The sequence below is a fragment of the Hetaerina americana genome, unplaced genomic scaffold, assembly GCF_022747635.1.
Source record: "Hetaerina americana unplaced genomic scaffold, ioHetAmer1.1.p SCAF_17, whole genome shotgun sequence".
NCBI classification, from domain to species: domain Eukaryota; kingdom Metazoa; phylum Arthropoda; class Insecta; order Odonata; family Calopterygidae; genus Hetaerina; species Hetaerina americana.
The window spans coordinates 2,424,881-2,443,918 of NW_027286730.1; the positions used below are offsets into that span (position 1 = coordinate 2,424,881).

The window sequence follows — 19,038 nt, forward strand, 5'->3', positions numbered from 1 at the left end:
TTGAGAATTTAAAATAAATCACTAATTAAATGACCCTACTGAATCTCTGTTTCCTCTTAAATAATGATCATAATACTACTTTTTATTTACCAAGCTATTGAATTATAAATATTGATACGTATGATATTTATGGTAGGACCATGGTTTAGACCATACTATCAGCTGAAAGGGGAAATAGACATACATTTTGAAGAATTATGCTATGAAATTCACAACATAATACGGAAATAATAAATAACTATAAAAACTAGATAATTTGGATACCTTTCTAGGTCTCAATGATTCTTTTATTGCAAAAAATTATTCAAATATTTCAATATAATTAGAAGTAATTATTACATTATTTACAGATATCTGAATATGAAAAAAATCAGCATTAATGTTATTCTTGATGCATGGTATAAAATGCCAATTGCTGTACTACCACACGTCAAGTACACATAATATAGTTAACACAGTGCCATCTTCTCATACACAAGCATACCAAACTTACCTTAATAGAACAAGATGGCTACATGCAAATACAAAGAGATAATTCTTTTGTGTGCATGGCAAGTATCTACCTGTATGTTATCACTTATTTTCCATTACTTTCTTTCCATACTTTTCCTGAAATTTCACATTGCTTACATTAAGGACACACTCTGCATAATGACTAAAGAAATGAGTAGCAATTAATTACACAACTATCTCAACATTGGACCCAATAAATTCGAGTCCCTCTCATCTGTAACTACCTCTCTTCCCCTACTGATTTTATGATAGCATTATTAGCATTATTTATCAATTACATAATTCCTGAGAACTGCTTTTCCAATTTAGGGTGACAAATGAAATAGTAGGTAGCATATGCATGATGATAAACATCAAGAATAAATTCTGAAACCATTTTAATTTGAATTTTAACAATTGATTAGCAACTTGTGAGTAACTATTGTACAAATATTTCATGGCAGCCAGTCTCTTTCATTTCATCTAAATGAATTTACTTCTATGATTACTTAATATTCCCCAATTTCACAAAATTTCACCATCAAACCATATTTGAAACCTTCATATACCCTATTTGTTGAAGAGTACTGCAATAATATAACCACAATCTATTCGTTTTACATTAAACCAAGGTTTATACAAGCAATATTTCTAATCAATTACTTTTTCACATTTCAAGTGCATAAATAAATGGCTGCAGGAAAATAACCGATGTCCTGTGTGTAGACATCTACAAGAGAAAAGTAAGACATTTTGAAGAAAGAAAGCCAGAGGTGAATTAAATTTTACAAAAACATACAAATCTTGATAGTAAGAAAATGTAAAATATTATTAAAGTTTCATATAAACATTTGAACAACTTAAGTAATTGAATCTCAATAAAACTGTATTCTTGTCTATTTTTCTGCAAACATGTCATACCTAGGAGTCAAACCTATCCAGCCACCAGCAGATAAGTTTATTGGCCAATGCTCCCTTGGGTGGAACCCAGCGAAACGATGATGTCTCTTCAGAGCCAGGCAACATGGATAACTCCTTGTCAGCTAGTGCGGTAACTCTCTCTAAGGACTCTCTTAACTGCTTAGGAGTAAACCATGCTGCATCTTCTAGCTCAGCAGCATCAAGGGATATCTATATGAAAAAATTATCTCTCAAAATATTTTGATTTACCATGAAAGAATGAATAAAAACCGTAAACCATGAATGTCTAGATTGAAAAAGAAATCAACAGATAAAAACGTACCAGGATAGATTTCATGAAATGACAAAATGCAATTTTGATAGAACAATAAAAATCATGAACCAACAACATTATTTGAACACATTTACTGCTTTAGATGTATACCTTTTCCCTCAGTAATATTACTGTAAAATAAATTTCACATTGCCCCACTTTGTCAGTACACTTCTGCATACCCACATTAATGTCGGGCACTGACAACAGTAAGCTGGCTACCAAGGTAGCCCATTTCAAAGGAATAATATCTTATTTAGAAAGTGAGCCTCAAGTGTTGTTGAACTCTGGTTTTGCACATTTCTTGCAGGAGAAGATAGAGTCAAACTGACTGATAGAGTGTCATTTCCAGACAGACCTGGTAATGTAGCATATCCTTTGTTAAAGCAGTCAAAAAACCTCAACCAACTGGCATGGTAATGTTACCTGAACATTGGTTATTTGGAATATGACAGAAGTGCATGGAAAGGTAATGTTTGTGGGTGAAATTATTGCATAGCCTGGGTGTAGATGAAAAAAATGGTAATGTTGATGAAATTGATGGAAAAGTCATCATCACATTATGGTTAGGAGTTGATAATTGTATGCACTGTGGTCTGGGTGTAGGCTTGACTCCAAATTAGATGGCTAGGATGCAGGAAAGGAAATTTGATCTATTTTTCCCAAAGCTCCACTGGGTTTATATGTGAGTTGCTATTTGAAGAAATATTATTTTAGCTTTTCATGTATCAGTGGAAGGCAAGACTGAAAGCATGAAGGATAAGTTCTGGAAAAAATTGATAGATGTCTTGAACAAGTGTAATTCTGGTGAGAGAATAATAATATTTGGATATTTGAAAGATTAGGTCGCTGTTAAAAGAGAGGCTCATGAAAAAGTTGCAGGGACTTAGTGTGACACCCTCATCAACGATTACGGTAAAAACCTATGATGGCACTGCCATTATGAGTAGGGATAGAGGAGTAGTGTAGACAATAGTGAAACATGCAAACAAAAATGCTATTTTATCCATTATTATACACACCAGTTAAATATAATTACGAAAAAATTACATCCCAAATATTATCAGGCGATGAACTTTTCGGCAACCTAGCAGGACTACCTGATTTTTCCTAAAATCACTGCAATGGGTCTCAACAATTGAAATGATTATTATATGGTAATCTACCCGTTAAGGTAGATTTTTGGATGGACACAACTAATAAATATTTTTTGACTCCTAACAAAACACAATCCAGCAACATACTCTACATCAGGTCCCTCTTCATCTCTGAGTACTTCCTTCCTCCCTTCATCCGGTCCAACATCCCTATCCTGTTCCTGCCCTTTCCTCTTTTGCCTAACATTCTCCCCTCTATTACAGTCTTCAACATCCCACTGTCGATCAATACACCCTTCATCCATTTTTCCTGTCTCCATAGGATTTCTCCCAACAAACCCCTCTTTTTGCCCACCATCCCAAGTATTTCCTCATTTTTTTTCTTCTTGGTCCATTTCACCTTCTCCAAACCCACATTTCAAAAGCCTCCAATCTACGTCCATCCTCCTGCTTCAATGACCATGTTTCCACACCGTACATAGCCGTCCGCATAGTACATAGCTAGCTTAATGATGGACAATCATTATGATAGAAGAAGAAATTTAAAAAGGAAAATATAGTGATCAGTGGAATCATAAGAAGAAAAGATATTTGGGACAGTAGAATCGACTATATTGATGCGGGAGTAAACTGGGTATGTCAAAGACCAGGTTTATTCTTTGTAGACACAAACTGTTGGATTAATGATGGCGATCTAGGGATAGATAGTGTCCATCTTAACAGAAGGGGTTCCCATAAGCAAGGAAAACTACTAGGAAATTTTATAAACACATACAGGAAGCAGGGAGACTTTTAGGTGCTAACCGAGGTGATTTGGAAGTGGAAATTAACAACCACTGCAGAGGCAAAATTGTTTAATGTGCAATAGGCTCATTGTATGGCAGAGAGTTCATAAAAGAGTCTGTTAGAAGAAGAAGAAGCAGGGACCGGAAGCAGTGAGCGGAGGAAACAACACAAGCAGGAAGACAGGGAATGGTGAGGAATGACATAATGTGTAGTGAGCAGAGTGTGGCCCAGTGGCTCTACAAGCAGACCCAAGGGTGTGCATGGTATAAACAGTAAAATTGAAGGTATGGGCTTAAATGCCCACCAGATGAACGGTATAAGTATCCTCAACAAAACTAGAGAATTTGAGACTGGAATTTGAATCAAATGCGTGTAATCCCAACATCATAATTAGTATATAATCTTGGCTTAACAATAGCATTTTTGCCCAAACTTTTTCCATCCAATTACAATGTTTATAGAAGGGATCAAGGTGGGAGAGGCAGAGGAATATTCATTTGTGTTTGAAGCAACATAATAAGCTTTTTAGATTGGCAACAAAGTGACTGCCAGATGATGTCGGTAAGGATATGTGAGGGAGAAAATAGCAAATGGTTAAAGATAATTGCTGAGTATAGAAGTCTAAGCGAAGGTATCTTCACATTTGAGATCCTTGCTGACTGTTGCTCTGAAAACCCCCAAGATCATAACGTCATAGTTGGGGATTTAAACCTTCCAGAAATAGGGTGGGTGGGCAAAACATCAGGAGTGGGGTAGGCACAAGACCAGGTTAATGAACTCATTAATAAAGAAGGGTTTACGCAGGTAGCATATGAGGCCACTAGGGGAGAAAATACCCTGGATATTTTTCTCGTTACACCTCCAAACCCTTTTGTTAGCATAGATGTTTTTCCAGGAATAAGTGACCACGCAGCAATACGTGTTCAGATGGATTGGTATAGATCAACAAAGGGACGTATGGGGGATGAAAAGAAAATTTGGCAATATACCTCGGCAGATAGGGAAGGATTTAGGAATTTTTAAGGGGCAAGTTTCTGGGATGGGCAGTTAGAAGAGCAACCATGGAGAAAATATAGGAAAAATTCAAAGAAATAATTCTTGAAGGGCAAACAAAGTATGTCCCCGTAAAAAATTTGAAACAGAACACAGTTTGGGGGTACTTCAATAAAACCATAAAAAACTCAAGAAAGCAGTAAGACAAGCACACAGATTAAAGAATGAAAGTAAAGAAATGTCACACCATTACAGCAACTGGGTCCAGAACTTAAATAGGGAAAAGAAAAAGGCAAAGGAAAAGTGTCTTATCAATGCACTTTCGAAGGACAATGCAACGAAATTCTATAGATACATAAGAACGAGGAAAGACAACAGGGAATGCATGAACATATTAAAAACTAATGATAATAGCACTATAACCGACACTGCCGAAATAGCATGTATTTTCAACTCTTACTCTACGGATGCTTTCTGGGGCATAAGAAACGAAAAGGAAACTAAGGCTTGCCTAAATAGTGCAGAAACAAGAGGGTACATCAACAGGGTGATAGCACAAAACAACTCACTTCCCTCAACAAACAATATTGATGAGGAGGACTCATATTTTGGGCAAAAATAAGGAAGATGAGGAAAAATAAGTCAGTGGGACCGGACAATATATCAATTTACATTCCAAAACTGGGTGATACCGCAATAACTTTGTACCTGAATTCAAAGTGACTTTAAATAATGACGCTTTGCCTAGCGATTGGAAAAAAGCAAACATTACCCCAATTTTCAAGAAAGGGGATAAAACAATAGCCAAGAATCATAGACTGGTAAGCATAACATCAGTTGTTTGCAAAATAATTGAAAAAAAAATTGTTGACTACATTCGGGAATGGTTGATAAGAGATTGATGGCTATTCAAACACCAACATGGATTTAGAACGGGATACTTATGTGAAACGCAGCTTTTGGGATTCAGCCAATATATTGGTATCTCAATCGATGAAGGGAAGGATGTTGATGTGTCAATTGTTGATTTTTCAACAGCTTTTGACCCTCAATAGATTATTGTTAAAATTGGAGTCATTACCATTGGATTTGAGGGTAAAGGAATGAATAAAAACTTTTCTTACAGGCAGAATTAAAACAGTAAAAAGAGGGGATGCATTACAAAAGAGATGAACATTTTAGCAGGAGTTCCATAGGGCAGTGTTCTAGGGCCATTATTCTTCCTGATTTATGTAAATGATCTACCAAATAATTTACATTCCCAAGTAAGACTCTTTGCTGATCATTTCATTATATATAGACGGGTATAGCATGTAAATAACCGTGTAATACTACAAAACGACATTGATCGCCTCGGTGACTGGGTTACAAATAATAATATGGGTATTAATGTTAGTAAGAGTAAGCATATAAATTTTTCAAATAAAAAGAATGCACAAAAGGATATTTACATCCTCTTTGGAAAAAAATCCCATGTAGCAGTCATTGCAAATATTTAGGCGTTTACTTCACTAGGGATCTTGGGTAGGGAGTCCAAGTAGATAATGTGCCACGGAAGACATTTTTAAGTACTTCATTGGGTAATGAGAAATTTAAAAGGAAGTAGTGCAGCCACAAAAGAAAAAGCATATGAGGTACTGGTTAGCCCTATCCTAGAATACTCGTCCTTAGTTAGGGATCCATATGAGGTGGGACATATTAAAAAGATAGAAAAAGTTCAAAGAAAGGCAGCAAGATATGTACTCGGAAGGTAGAAATGAACAGATAGTGTTATTGAAATGTTGGATGTACTGAAATGGTAGAGTTTGACAAATAGAAGAAAAAGGAGTAGTTTAGGCAAAATGTATAGAATTGTTCAAAATCACTAAGCATGGGAAGACATAAGGAAAGAGATAGAAAAACCAAACTTTAAGGGGAAAAAACGACCAGTTATAAAATAAAAATAAGGACACAAAAACAAATAAGAAAAAATACCCTTTTTTAAACAGAACTATCATTGAGCGGAACGAGGTGCCTGGAGGCTTGTTTGAGTCCTTTCTATCCAATTTTAGAAGTTTTCAGAATAAGTGTAAATCAGCCAGTGGGTGATAAACTTCATTGATCAGTGATTATTATACTATTTTGCTTATTAAAATATTGTTTGTACATGATGTGGATGGCATGAGAGGGTGTATTGCAAAAGTGAATGATGTATTAATGGTGCATGATTTTGAACGGTATATGAAATTGAAGAGTGCGTGATTATGGACAGAGCTTTGTAGGTATGATGTGAACCTAGCCATGTGTGATGGTAAAGGTGCGGTTGGTAATCTTAAAGTGTCATGGTATATAGGAGCATTTTGTCTCATATCTGTTCTTCTGGTGTATGCATGTATGTGTATTGTAAGAGTGACCATTGACCAGGCTTGACTGTTTGCCACCTGGACAATTGCTTAATTGCAACAAGATTTATATAAAAATAATAATAATATGAGATGGAATTTTTTAATATTTTATGACGGTGAACACAGTTCATGAAAATATGAATACTTTCATACTTCAGAATGTGCAGAATTGCTAAACAGTCTAAGTATCATCAGGACTTATAAGGCCAATGAATGACCAAGATTTCTTTTTTTGGCTCTGCTCTTTTCATGCAGTAATGTCCCATGTGAGTATATTCAAGGATTCAAATTTATGGAGCAACTGCCTGCAATGAGATTGTTTTATTCCAAAATATTTCCAAAGTATGTCTATGATTTTCTGTCAGCTGCACTTGAGGAATCTGTTAAAGCTCATCCTCTACTTAAGAAAGATTAGTTGGCTGGGGTCTTTATGTGCAATGCACATGGAGAGTTTTACTTACGATGAGTTATTTATTTGTAACCGCAGCAGTCAAGGGAAACTTAATTTGAATCATTTTAATACAAACATTAATCAAACCCTTTGGATTGACTTGCCTGCATTTTATTTATCATTATTAGTCTATTGGTCTAATGCAGGTTACAGATAGTCTGAAAACTACTTTATAATGCCATGGGTTACTCTGAAACTGATTACTTTGACGCATGAGTAGGTGGGGATCACTTTGCACCCTGCCAACCTTCCTCCCTGAGAAATGTCAATTTATAAGCATTTTTTACTTAACTATTTGCATTAAATGATTCTCCACTAATGCAGCATGTTCTTCAGATCAATATATACATTTAATAATCTTGCCGGTTTTTTTCCTGTCTCACATACATAACATTCTCTTTCCTATCACAGTTCCTTAACGGCAAAAGTGCAATTATTTTAGTTTATTGGATTGCCACTTCCAGCTCTCGGTAAAATGAATGAGGAATAACCAAGCTGAAGGAACCTAAAACTTCCCAGCCATCTGACCTTTAGATCCAGTATGGATGGCTGAACATAGTCAGGAATACAGTGGCCCATTCAGATCCATTACACTTTCTACCTTACTTTACATGTATATCAAATAGAAAATTGAGAATATTACCTTCTCATCAGCACTTTTCACTGTGGCATGGTAACCTAACATCAACCTACTTGCAGGAAAGGCCCAGTGCTGTGATGCCACATACTCAGTTTTAATTACATCTAGCCCCACTTCCTCAGCAACTTCCCTTCTTATATTATCTTCGACACTTTCACCTGTAAGAAAGAAGGAAAATTCAACTGTAATAATTAAACAAAATACTCAAAACCTTCACCTTCTCAGACCTGTGTACATTGCAGTGACCTACTAATAATCTCACCTTTAAGTAAGTTATGATTTCTAGGTTGTAATCAATGCTTGGCAAATATTTATGATGTACATATTTTAAGTCTCAAATGGCCTGGGTAATCTTACAAGGGAAATAACATAGCTACTTTTATTCTCAGGTAAATGAGTATAGTTGGATTGTTAGTAGCACTGGCTATGGTGTGACTCTCCTCTAGACATTTCTCTTGAGAGCTATAAATTTCCTCATTCTGTATTCATGAAATCATCCTATTTAAAGAGAGGGCTTTACATTAGAGCATCATAGCGAACAAATTAGTTGAAATATCTGTAAAAAATTAAACATCATACACAAGCGTTAAGTAAGCATATGATTAGAAACTTAATAGTCAATTCATTTAAATGCCAATTGTCTACCAAGAATCACTATTACATTGCCCCATGTACATGTCAAGATACCGAAGAAACAGATTAGAACTCTACGAAAAAGTATCATCGGAAGAGAAACAAAAGGTGAAAACTTAAGGATATAACCTCATCCACAAAATGTTTAAAACGCAGAGTAACTAAAAAGTATATCCAGGATCAACATACTAACAATAATAGAGATTAATTTTCCTGCTTATCTTGGAAAAAATTATGATATGAACAATAGTATATTATGTAAACCATATTATATTTTGAAAATAACATCAACATTAATACATTTGGTTGAAATTTAACTATTTATAAGTAAACTAAACACCATATTCGATTAAATAAATCAAAAACCACTACATAAACAGAGATGAATAACAAACTGTGTTAAAATAAACTTTGTTCCTATATTCAAAGAGAGAATAATACCTTTTCCGTTGATTGCATTCCTTTATTGTAACTATAGTAAATTTATAACACTGCATCGGCAAGTAATTTAAAAATTTCCTGCCAATTTATTTAGGTCTTAATTCAAAGGCATCGGTCAAAAACTGGCCTGAATTTAAAATCTATAATTCAACCGTATTAAACCTCATTTTTCCTCTTGAATTTCATTTAGTGACCCAGGATCCTCTGTGATAACTGAGTCATTTTTTCCTTGCTAACAGGTTTAAATGGGAAATATACTTGAGTTTACACAGCACACATGACCAAAGAGGAATTTAAATGTTGAGCAGCAATACAAAACAATGATTCTGGATCCATCCTACTGTACATGATATTTCCCATCCAATGCGGCTTACATATCACTCTGACTAAAATCACATTCCTCCCAGTTATAAAGGTGGCAAAAGTCATTCACCTTCTCAATAACCCTTCCTAAATGGTAAAATATCACTTATGGTCTGTTAGTGATTTTTAACTGCTCCCTTCACCCATCTTCCATAACGACAGGTTACTTTCACTTCAAGATTATATAGCTGACATTACCTATCCTTCACAGCAGAGGTCACTTTGTAGCTGAAATACATTATTTTTCTCCATACTCTTTGTGTTTGCATGCCTGATTTTTTTTTCAATTTTGTTTAGACATCTGACTTGAGACTTCTTTGGTAAGATACTGTGATTTTCCCTCAACTTCAAATTAAGGACATAGCCTGTCCAATAAATATCTATGACACCACTATGATTATTTTATTCTTAGTATCATTAGCATGATTGACTTTCCCCAAAGCTGGTCCTTTGGGCTCAGAATAACAACCTTTTTAAACCATTTCATGAAAATTCTTAGAGTACCTGAGAGTATTGATTACATCAGTTGCTAACAAGAGATTAATTTACTGCTAACTACTTTGAGCGATTGTGTCTTATTGCTATTTCTCTTAGGGAATCCCCAAAAAACTCAGATAAAGCATCACTCAGTTATTGGTGATAGCCTTGAATCCCATTTGTTCCCGGTTAGAAATTGTTTAGTAAGGAGCCACAGGACATGTGTGTAGCTCACTTGCTTATGCTCTGTGTGAGTTGATCCCTGAGTATGAGATTCAATTGTTTTTACATTATTGTTCATTAAGTATTCAAGATACAGTGACCTCATCCATGAGCAAAAACAATAAAAACACAACGTAAAAGTTCCCATCATTATTCAGGAGCAATTAGAGAAAAACATTCAATCACTGAATACAAAGCAGCTGACACTAGCCAAGAACATTTAAGTTTTGAAGTTATAAATGCTAGTCAGTCTTGCTGAGAGGAAAAGATGACAAAATATTTTAATACTCTTATTATCTATGGAGTAATGTTTTTTTAGTTACTCTACATTGATTATTAGATATTTTTCCAATAGCTGTATTCATAATTCCCACTTCTTGGATGGAATAAATAGAGATTATTTAGTAAGATTATTTTGTTAATGTACATATTACAGACATTAAAAATTCTGTAAATGTACCTACGGCTGTGAAACAACGGAAAAATGAAATGGCCAAGGCGGTAAATTAGATTGGCATTACTTTTGTTTAAGGGGGAGGTAAAAACTGGGTGACAAGTCAGAGGAAAATTGAAAATCACACACTTGATCCCCTTTTTCTCTAAGAGAGCAAAACTTAAATTAGAAACTTACCACCTTCACCTTAAACTGACAAAATGTCTTGATGACAATGAATTTAACCTTAGAATGCAAGTTGACAGAAAAGTTCACCTAGTCAGCCAACACAACACCACATGAAATCATTTGCTCTCCCCAGAAATCTGTCATATTTGATTTCTGATAAAACTACAATTGCCCCCGGCTCTAACTTATTCTTACCCAAAGAAACTGAACTACGGGAGATGCCACAACAGTAACTTTTAACAGAGTCATCGGCTAATAAGCATTTCAATGCAACAATTTTAGAGTGCAAAAATCATTCGCCTTGACCAAGATCCCAGTCAAAGCGAATGATTTTTGCCCTATGAAATTTTTGCATTATTCCTACCCTTCTGCGCAAAACCTTTCCAACATACAATTTTCACCCGAGGAACTATCCCTACTCAATCATGGACTCAACTTCAGCATCCCTCCTAAGAGACTCCCCTTGATGATTTGATTGCCTGCATCGGATCTTATCTCTTATTAAGTACATTAATACTGACATGAGGAATCACAATTCAAAAAGTTAGAATCTAGCACAAAAAAACATTTCCCATCCTCAATATCATCTCAAGGCCACAACCAATCAAATCCTTCATGTATAAAAACTGCTTTTATCTAAAATCTGGCAAAGGCAACTGATGTGTAGTTCTGGACAACGACACCTACTATCAAAAAATGACCCACCTAATTGAAAATGGCTCTTCCACTAAAGAGTCAAAAAGTCCTCAAAACAGCAATATTTAGGAGACAAAGGCAGCTATAGCTGGTTGCTCACATCTCATCGACAAATCCTTTTCATTCAAACTCCACGTTTTCAAACCCACTCTTCCCTGACTGTACGGTCTTCCAAAAATTCACAAGAACAACTGCCAATGCATCCCATTGTCTCAGCTCTAAACACCCTCACCTACCATTTCTCATAATGGTTAGCTCAAGAATTTCCAAATATCTGTTTCCAAAGCGACTCTAGACCACTATCAACTACATCAATAAAATCCAATACATCACTTTGAAAGACTCCTAAATATTGGTTTCCTTTGACCTGGAACCAGTCTTTCCTAGTGTCCCTATTCCCGAAACATTAAAGTTCCTTCACGATTGGACTTCATCTAAACAAATATTAAAGAATATTTTATTTAAATAACCTGAACATTCATAAAAATTTCTTTACCTTCAACAACTATTTCTACAAACAAAATTTTGGCACTATAATGAGCAACTCTCCCTCCCCTTCCTAGCCAATTTATTTACGTCCAATTTCGAACAAAAATGTCAAAACAAATTTTAATATTTCCCCATGACATGGTATATGTACTTTGACAATATTTTTGCAAATTTTGACACAAGTTCCTGCACTGTGCAAACTTCCTCCATGACCTTAATAATCAATACCTATCCATTAAATTGACATGTGGAGCTGAGACTCATAAGTTATTCCCTTTTTTGGACATTCTTGTTACAGGAAAAAATAAGCAACTTTCATTTATCATTAACCAAAACCAACCCGCACTAATAACTACATTCATCAGCCATCCTTTGATCACCACACCCACAAACATGCTGCCTCCTATTCTATAATACACAGTCTTTTGAATGTGCCCATGAAAAATGACTTTCAAAAAGAAATTAGCTTCATGAAACAGACCGCCATGTCTCATGTCTACCCTGAACAACTTATTGAAAATATACTCAGGAAAAATGGGCATAAAAGACTAATTAGAACAAGCACCACGCTAGCCCAATCTAATGAAAAGAAATACATAAAACTTCTATTCCATTCCCATTCAACCAAAGGACTAGAAACCATTTTCAAGAAACACAAATACAAACCCTCTTTCGTATCCACGAACCAACTCAAACATTTACTTGGCAACCCTATACATTCCCTAGATCCCCTTCTCAAAATCCAGCATCTACCAAATTTCATGTCCACACTGTAATTCTTTATAAATTGGACAGACCAGAAGAAACCTAATTATTCGTTTTAAAGAACATACAACTTGTTTCAGAAGGGGGGAACTTCCATAAATCCTCCGTTACCCAACATATGATCTCTGAAGGACATAAGATCACAATTGAGACGTTAAACTCCTAAAACATGCTCTAGTCTATATGCTGGGCAATTAAAAATGCATCCACGTAAAAAACAACAGTAACAATATCATGAACAGTGACCAAGGATCATTAAATCCTGCCTATTTTCTCTTTTCAAATGCAGTTGATTAACAACATCCTCTTTAACCACCTCCTTTCAATCTCCCTAACTCTTCCTCCCGGTTAATTATATCCCCCCCAACCTTGGACCTATTCCAATTGCCTTTTGAAATAGAGAGGTATCACTCTCCCATTGGCTCCCATGTCCTCCTCCCCCCTATCATTAGTGAACAAACTGCCACCTACCCCCCTCTAATATCCTTAGCCTTATCTACCCTTGTCCTTTGCTGTACTTTCTCCTACCCCACCCAGCTGAACCTCCTATACTTAAATTGGCCTTTCACCTCTTCCCCCCTAGCCTGTTGTTCAACCATGAGCTTCCCCAGCCCCCCTTCCCTACTCTACTGATCCATTTATTCAGCCTTCCCTACTGGACATATCTTCTTCTCTGAAGAGGCCTCCTTGGCAGACAAAACACCTGGTGCCAGGTTTCCTCTCAGCAATTAACCACTCATGCTACCTGCTACCTTCCTTAGTTTTATTGACAGGATCCTGGCATAGGAGAAATCCTTGCAAATCTTCAGGGTATTAGTGAGTGAGATTCATAAAGGTCACTGTTTCTGAGCACACCCAAGCGATTGTGTGCCCATCTGCTTTGTATTCATATGTGTGATTGATGGGTCACTGGTATAGGAGACATCCTTGTAAACCCTGAGCATGCAAGTAAGTATGATTCACGAAGGTCAAACACACCTCGGGGATTGAGTGTAAATGAATGTCCATTCTCTTTTATATTTTCCGTGTGATTGCCGGATCACTGGTATAGGAGAAATCCTTGCAAACCCTGAAAGTGCGAGTAAGTACGACTTACCGAGGTCACTGTTTCCAAACACACCCCAGTGATTGAGTGACTGTCAGCATGATACTTTCTTTTTGAATTTTTCATTCCTGTGTGAGACTGATGGGTCCCTGGCATAGGAGAAATCCTAGCAAACCCTGAGTGTGTATGAATGCGATTCCTGAAAGTCACCGTTATTCCATAACACATCCTAGTGATTGTGTGTCTGTTTCCTTTTATTTAACATTGCATTGTTTGTGTGTGATTGAGGTACACGATGGTCACTAATGTTCCCCAAACACACCTGAGTGATTGACTGAGATTTTCAACTTTCCTCTAACTTGTCAGCTTGTTTCTACCTAACCCCATAAACAAACCCAGTGCCAAATAGGTTTATGACCTTGGCTACTTCGTTTTTTCATTAAAAATTCCATATCTGATGAACAAAGATCTGCAGAGGTGATGACTGAGTTACTATCTCCATAGCCTTTCTCGGTGCGATGAAGACCAATTTCATACATGTGGCACAACCCCAAATTTCCAGTCCTTAAATAATCAAGGTGGCCATTGAAGAGGGTCTAATATGTACATGGACTCAATGCCCCCACATATCACCATGCCAGATTTAGATGCTTTCAGTTTCTTTTTCCACATTTGGTTTCATTTCTATTTATAGCTTTGAAGTTTTTCTCCTTTGTTTTTAAAGTAGCAAGCCCTTAAAAGCATACCATAGACTAATTAACTAAGATGGTGATGTGACTTAATTCCTTGTTCTCATCCTCATAGGGGATCCTCTTCTTAAATCTCCTGGCCCCTTCCATGTGTCTCATCGTTGTAGGTGGCTCTGAAAGAAAGTGTCAGTCACCACTTATTTGTACCATTTGCAATATCCCAAGTCTCCTCTCTGATTTTATTTTGATTCCTTTGAGCATATCTTCCTCTTGTTTTTCCTTCCTGGCCTACACAGATTGAATTCCAGTATCCAAGTATAATTAGTTTTTAATCTGCCTTTACATTTTTTATAACTCCAGGAATAGCATCATATACCACCTTCATTTCAGCATCATTATAGTCTGTGGTCAGCATGTAGACTTTTACCATTATTGTGTACGTGGACTGCATTGCTATCTCCACTACAACGATCATTTCTTTATACTTTTCTTGTGTATGTGTATAAGCTCTTCATTATCATTGCATAAGTATTTCATAGCATTATGCCCACTCCCACATTTCCATTCATGAGCCAGTGTGAATGATTCTGTATGTACTACGCCAGAAGTCTCCTTTAGAACATTTTATTCCACTTATGAAGATCCATAACTGTAATTATAATTATTCTTAAAGTCAAAAAATTTCAAAGCTTGGGTGGCTTCATTTAAATGATGGCAAATACCTAGAAGTTTGCATGGGTTGTATTGGCTATAAAAGTGAGCATGTTGGAGTTTACATGTATATTTTCAAGCTTTAAAAATTACTAGAGGTTATTTCATTACTTCCTTGCCTTATTCTGCCTGACTTGGATTTAAGCACTAGGGTTCTCCAAATGGCATGCAGGCAGTGGTTTGATGTTGCAGTCTCACAAAACATTGACTTGAAAGAGCAGAAGTAAGCTGGTGTTTCATCAGCTCATAGTTAGCCAATTGGCCTCCACCTTTGTCATCAATATTCATGGTCTGTCTTGGAGAAGGCCACTTTCATTGCAGTTAAACAACTAAAATGAATCAAAGCTTCTTTCCATATTCTTATCTTTAATTTCTCATTTGGCTCAGCAGTATTCATATTTATCTCACAGCACTATTGCCCAAGACTTTCCCTAAACACCGCAACAGAGTATATATTGGCTGAAACAAACTTTATTCTGCTCAAAACTGTCAACCCACCAACTTTGTTTCTTCTATTTCCTTCATGCTTATTTATCTCAATTTGTGCTTTAAGACAAAAACTAACATGCATGTGCCTTAGATAGACATAAAATTTTCATTTTAATAATGGATGCAGGGGTTCAGGTTCATGCAAATTTGCATATGATCAAGGTAGTTAGTTCATTTATAGACGGGGATCAAGATGGTGCGGTAGCTATTGTACTGGCTTCCCACCCAGAGGGCCCGGGTTCAAATTCTGGTGGTGTGAATATTTTTCAGGGGTATCTCGAACTCTACTTGAGGTGCTTTGTGGAGTGCACTTTGAGTGAGTATGCCATCCATCGGATGGAACATTAAGCTGCTAAACCACTTGGCGCCTTTTGTAAAGAGTAGGCTAATGCCGACGCCGGGTTTCTCTCCACCCTTCATCCTTTCCTGTCCATCCCTCATGGCACAAATGACCTCAGCTGTCGGTCGCCTCCCCTAAATACTACTACTACTCATTTATGGACTCTATACTATATAAGACAAAGAGAAAATTAGGTTGGAAATAGCAATAATATACACACTTCTCATCTCTTAAAATGAACTACAATATCGAGGGTTAACTCATCTGTCCAAAAATCAGAATACAGGCATGCAAAATTTTCATCAAAAATGGAGCAATGCTTACAGCCTCCCTTTTCAGGTTCTTATGCATGTTAAGATAATTTTATGCTTTTCTATATGCTTTTTCATGAACCTAATTTGGTGGTACCATAAAGCTATTCAATAATTCCAGAATGTAAAAATCATTTGCTTTGACCAATGCTATGAACTGGCTAATGCATTCAGACTACCATGTAAATCCCGAAGTTCAAGCACCATGAGCAAAAAAGATGGCGCAGGTATTTCATTCCCTTGTTTATTTTTTTTAATAATTCAGGATAATGGAGAATCAACTTAGGTTTTCCATATTTGACAAAGAGTAAATTCTACCAGAAGAGGATCATTCATGCAATCAAGGAGCTATATTTGAACACACGCCAACAGGCAATTTCAGAAATGTGATCCATGAACTTCCTGATGATATATGGGCGAGTGCATTTTAGGCGGATAGGGGTAATGGGTATGGATTGTCTAGCCTAAAAAAACATGATCATGCAATGAAAAATCATTAGGGTAGTTTTATTCATTCAAGGTATACTACCAATTTAAGTAATAGATGATTCGCAATGACTATTATTATCTGCATATCACAAAAACTTCCTTAATTGCTTAACATTATTGCATCATTTCCTTCCGTCTTCTTTCACGCCATCTAAAAAGCCTATTTTCTTCATTCCTCTATCCTCATCACGTGACATTCTCCCTTACATCACTGACTTTTTAACCTCAATAGATCTCAATTTCATCACTACCTCCACCCACTTTTTATCTTTTTTGGATTTCCCCGGTAACATTCTCTCTAAACCCACCATATTTAAAACTTCAGCATTTGCTTTCCTCCCGGTCAACTTATTTCCTCCTTCTTCCTCTGCAGCCACATCTCGAAAGTCTCAGATGTATGCTCATATTATTGCCTCAAAGTCAACGGTTCAGATTCATACTGTGCTCCACATGAAGCTTTATTGATCTGTTCTCGAAAACATTGATAACTTGGTGTACTAATCAAAAAGGTTATCCAATATTTTATTGGGTCTAAACTTGTTTTATTTCCACTCTCATTGCTAAGAAAATTGCATGGCTTATTGAGTACAAACAAATGAAAGCACTTTTTTGATAGCAAATAATGGATTTGAACAAAACTGGGTAGTAAAAACTTGTCAGGAGTATCAGCTTTTTTCACAAATTATTTTTGCAGTTCAAGTCCATTTTATTACCACAAGCATTCTTTTACATGTGACGACTTTCGAAAATTTTTTCCACCAGCAAAAACGTTTTCCCAAGGTGAAAATTTCCAGAACGGGTTGTGTTCTGTAAACACCAGTGGCATTTTAAACTGGATGATGTCTAACACGTTATATTTTAAAAACCGAGTTGAAGTTGGGCATCAGATTATAGGTACGTGTTTTTATTTAAGGTGTTGGCACATATAATTTTGTGAATCAAGAACCTACACAGATTACTTTTATAAATAAATAAAATTATATACCAACGCGGCATGTGAACATGTCCCAATTTAAAATCTTATCACATTTAAAATAAAACAGAAAAAACTATGGAAATACTGACCTACTTCAAGGAATCCAGCAATACAAGTGAACATGCCTGGAAGATGAGATGGTTGTCTAACTAATAGAACCTTAGTGTTCAACTCATCTGATACAATGGAAATTCCGACAGGATTAATAGGTGGATAATGACGTTTATTCAGCTTATGGCTGCTACATGATTCTGACGTGCACAATTTAGAACCAGTACAACCAATATTTATAAGTAAATTCCCACAATCAGGACAATGTACTTTTTGTTTGTGCCAGGACAAGAGCGAACAAGCCTGAAAAATGAAAACCTTATCGTTAAAACTGACATTCCACCACGGCAAATATTCCTACACAGACGCATGATCACTTACTTATGCGCTAGAAGGATAGAACACAACATTACGGAAACCCTTACCGCCCCATTTCATGCAAAAACCCACAAACCACTATGACCGGGAGAATTACCTGTGATGTCAACGATGACTCTGCTTCTGAAAGCAAAAATAATGACTTCCGAACTCCAAGGAAACGCGCACTGGCATTACCAAACTTATCCATCAAACTCTCATCGTACGGAATTTCAAGTGCGAACTGGGGTTCCGAATCAGAGCCCAATCCCAAAAACACAGAATTTTCTTTCACGTTGACACCCATTGTTGAGACAACTAAAAGAGCAAACGGAATGATTAAAAGCCGCTTTTTTGTAGATGTTATAGTGATAAAATAGTGAACGCGCATTACCTTGATACTTTTCACGAGTTAAACGGAACTGTTTGATTTTATTCATTTGAATTCCTTTTTGAACCAGAACCTTTCTAGGTTTTTGCGAAAATAATATAAAATTGCCATTTTCATAGCATTTTACGGGTAACTTTACGTTCTCTTTTAAGTTTTGACCACGTCTAATCCGTTCAACATAGGAAGAAACCCTACGGATTGCATTAGGAAAACAATACTCAATTTGCGGAGACGAAGAATTGCAAAACTGCGATGTTTTATGTAGGAGAATTACGCGATCAACTTTACAAAACATTTTGCCTTATCTGATTCTTCGCACTCATATTCACGGTGGGGTTGCAAAATTGTGCCCAGATAAGACGCGACGAATTTCATGATTCAGATCATCTTAAATTTTGACTACT

The 19,038-nt window shown here is 36.2% G+C and overlaps 1 protein-coding gene across 1 annotated transcript; it reads right to left on the minus strand.

Annotated features, from left to right (window-relative positions):
• Positions 1-270: 270 nt before the first annotated feature.
• Positions 271-18,987, minus strand: LOC139687116 (NAD(P)H pyrophosphatase NUDT13, mitochondrial-like). Its single transcript, XM_071584239.1, has 6 exons — positions 18,638-18,987; positions 18,362-18,561; positions 17,925-18,189; positions 8,081-8,235; positions 1,414-1,623; positions 271-1,222 (listed from the first exon to the last, which is right to left on the minus strand). Exons 1-5 carry the CDS (start codon positions 18,927-18,929, stop codon positions 1,414-1,416), a joined length of 1,122 nt encoding a protein of 373 aa, XP_071440340.1. The 5' UTR covers positions 18,930-18,987; the 3' UTR covers positions 271-1,222.
• Positions 18,988-19,038: the final 51 nt, after the last annotated feature.

Coding starts and splice junctions, on each gene's coding strand:
- LOC139687116 (XM_071584239.1), bottom strand. CDS start 18,929: ATGTTTTGTAAAGTTGATCGCGTAATTCTCCTACATAAAACATCGCAG. Junction 18,562..18,637: donor AACTCGTGAAAAGTATCAAG/GTAATGCGCGTT, acceptor TTGCTCTTTTAG/TTGTCTCAACAATGGGTGTC. Junction 1,624..8,080: donor TGAAAAGTGCTGATGAGAAG/GTAATATTCTCA, acceptor TTTTTCATATAG/ATATCCCTTGATGCTGCTGA.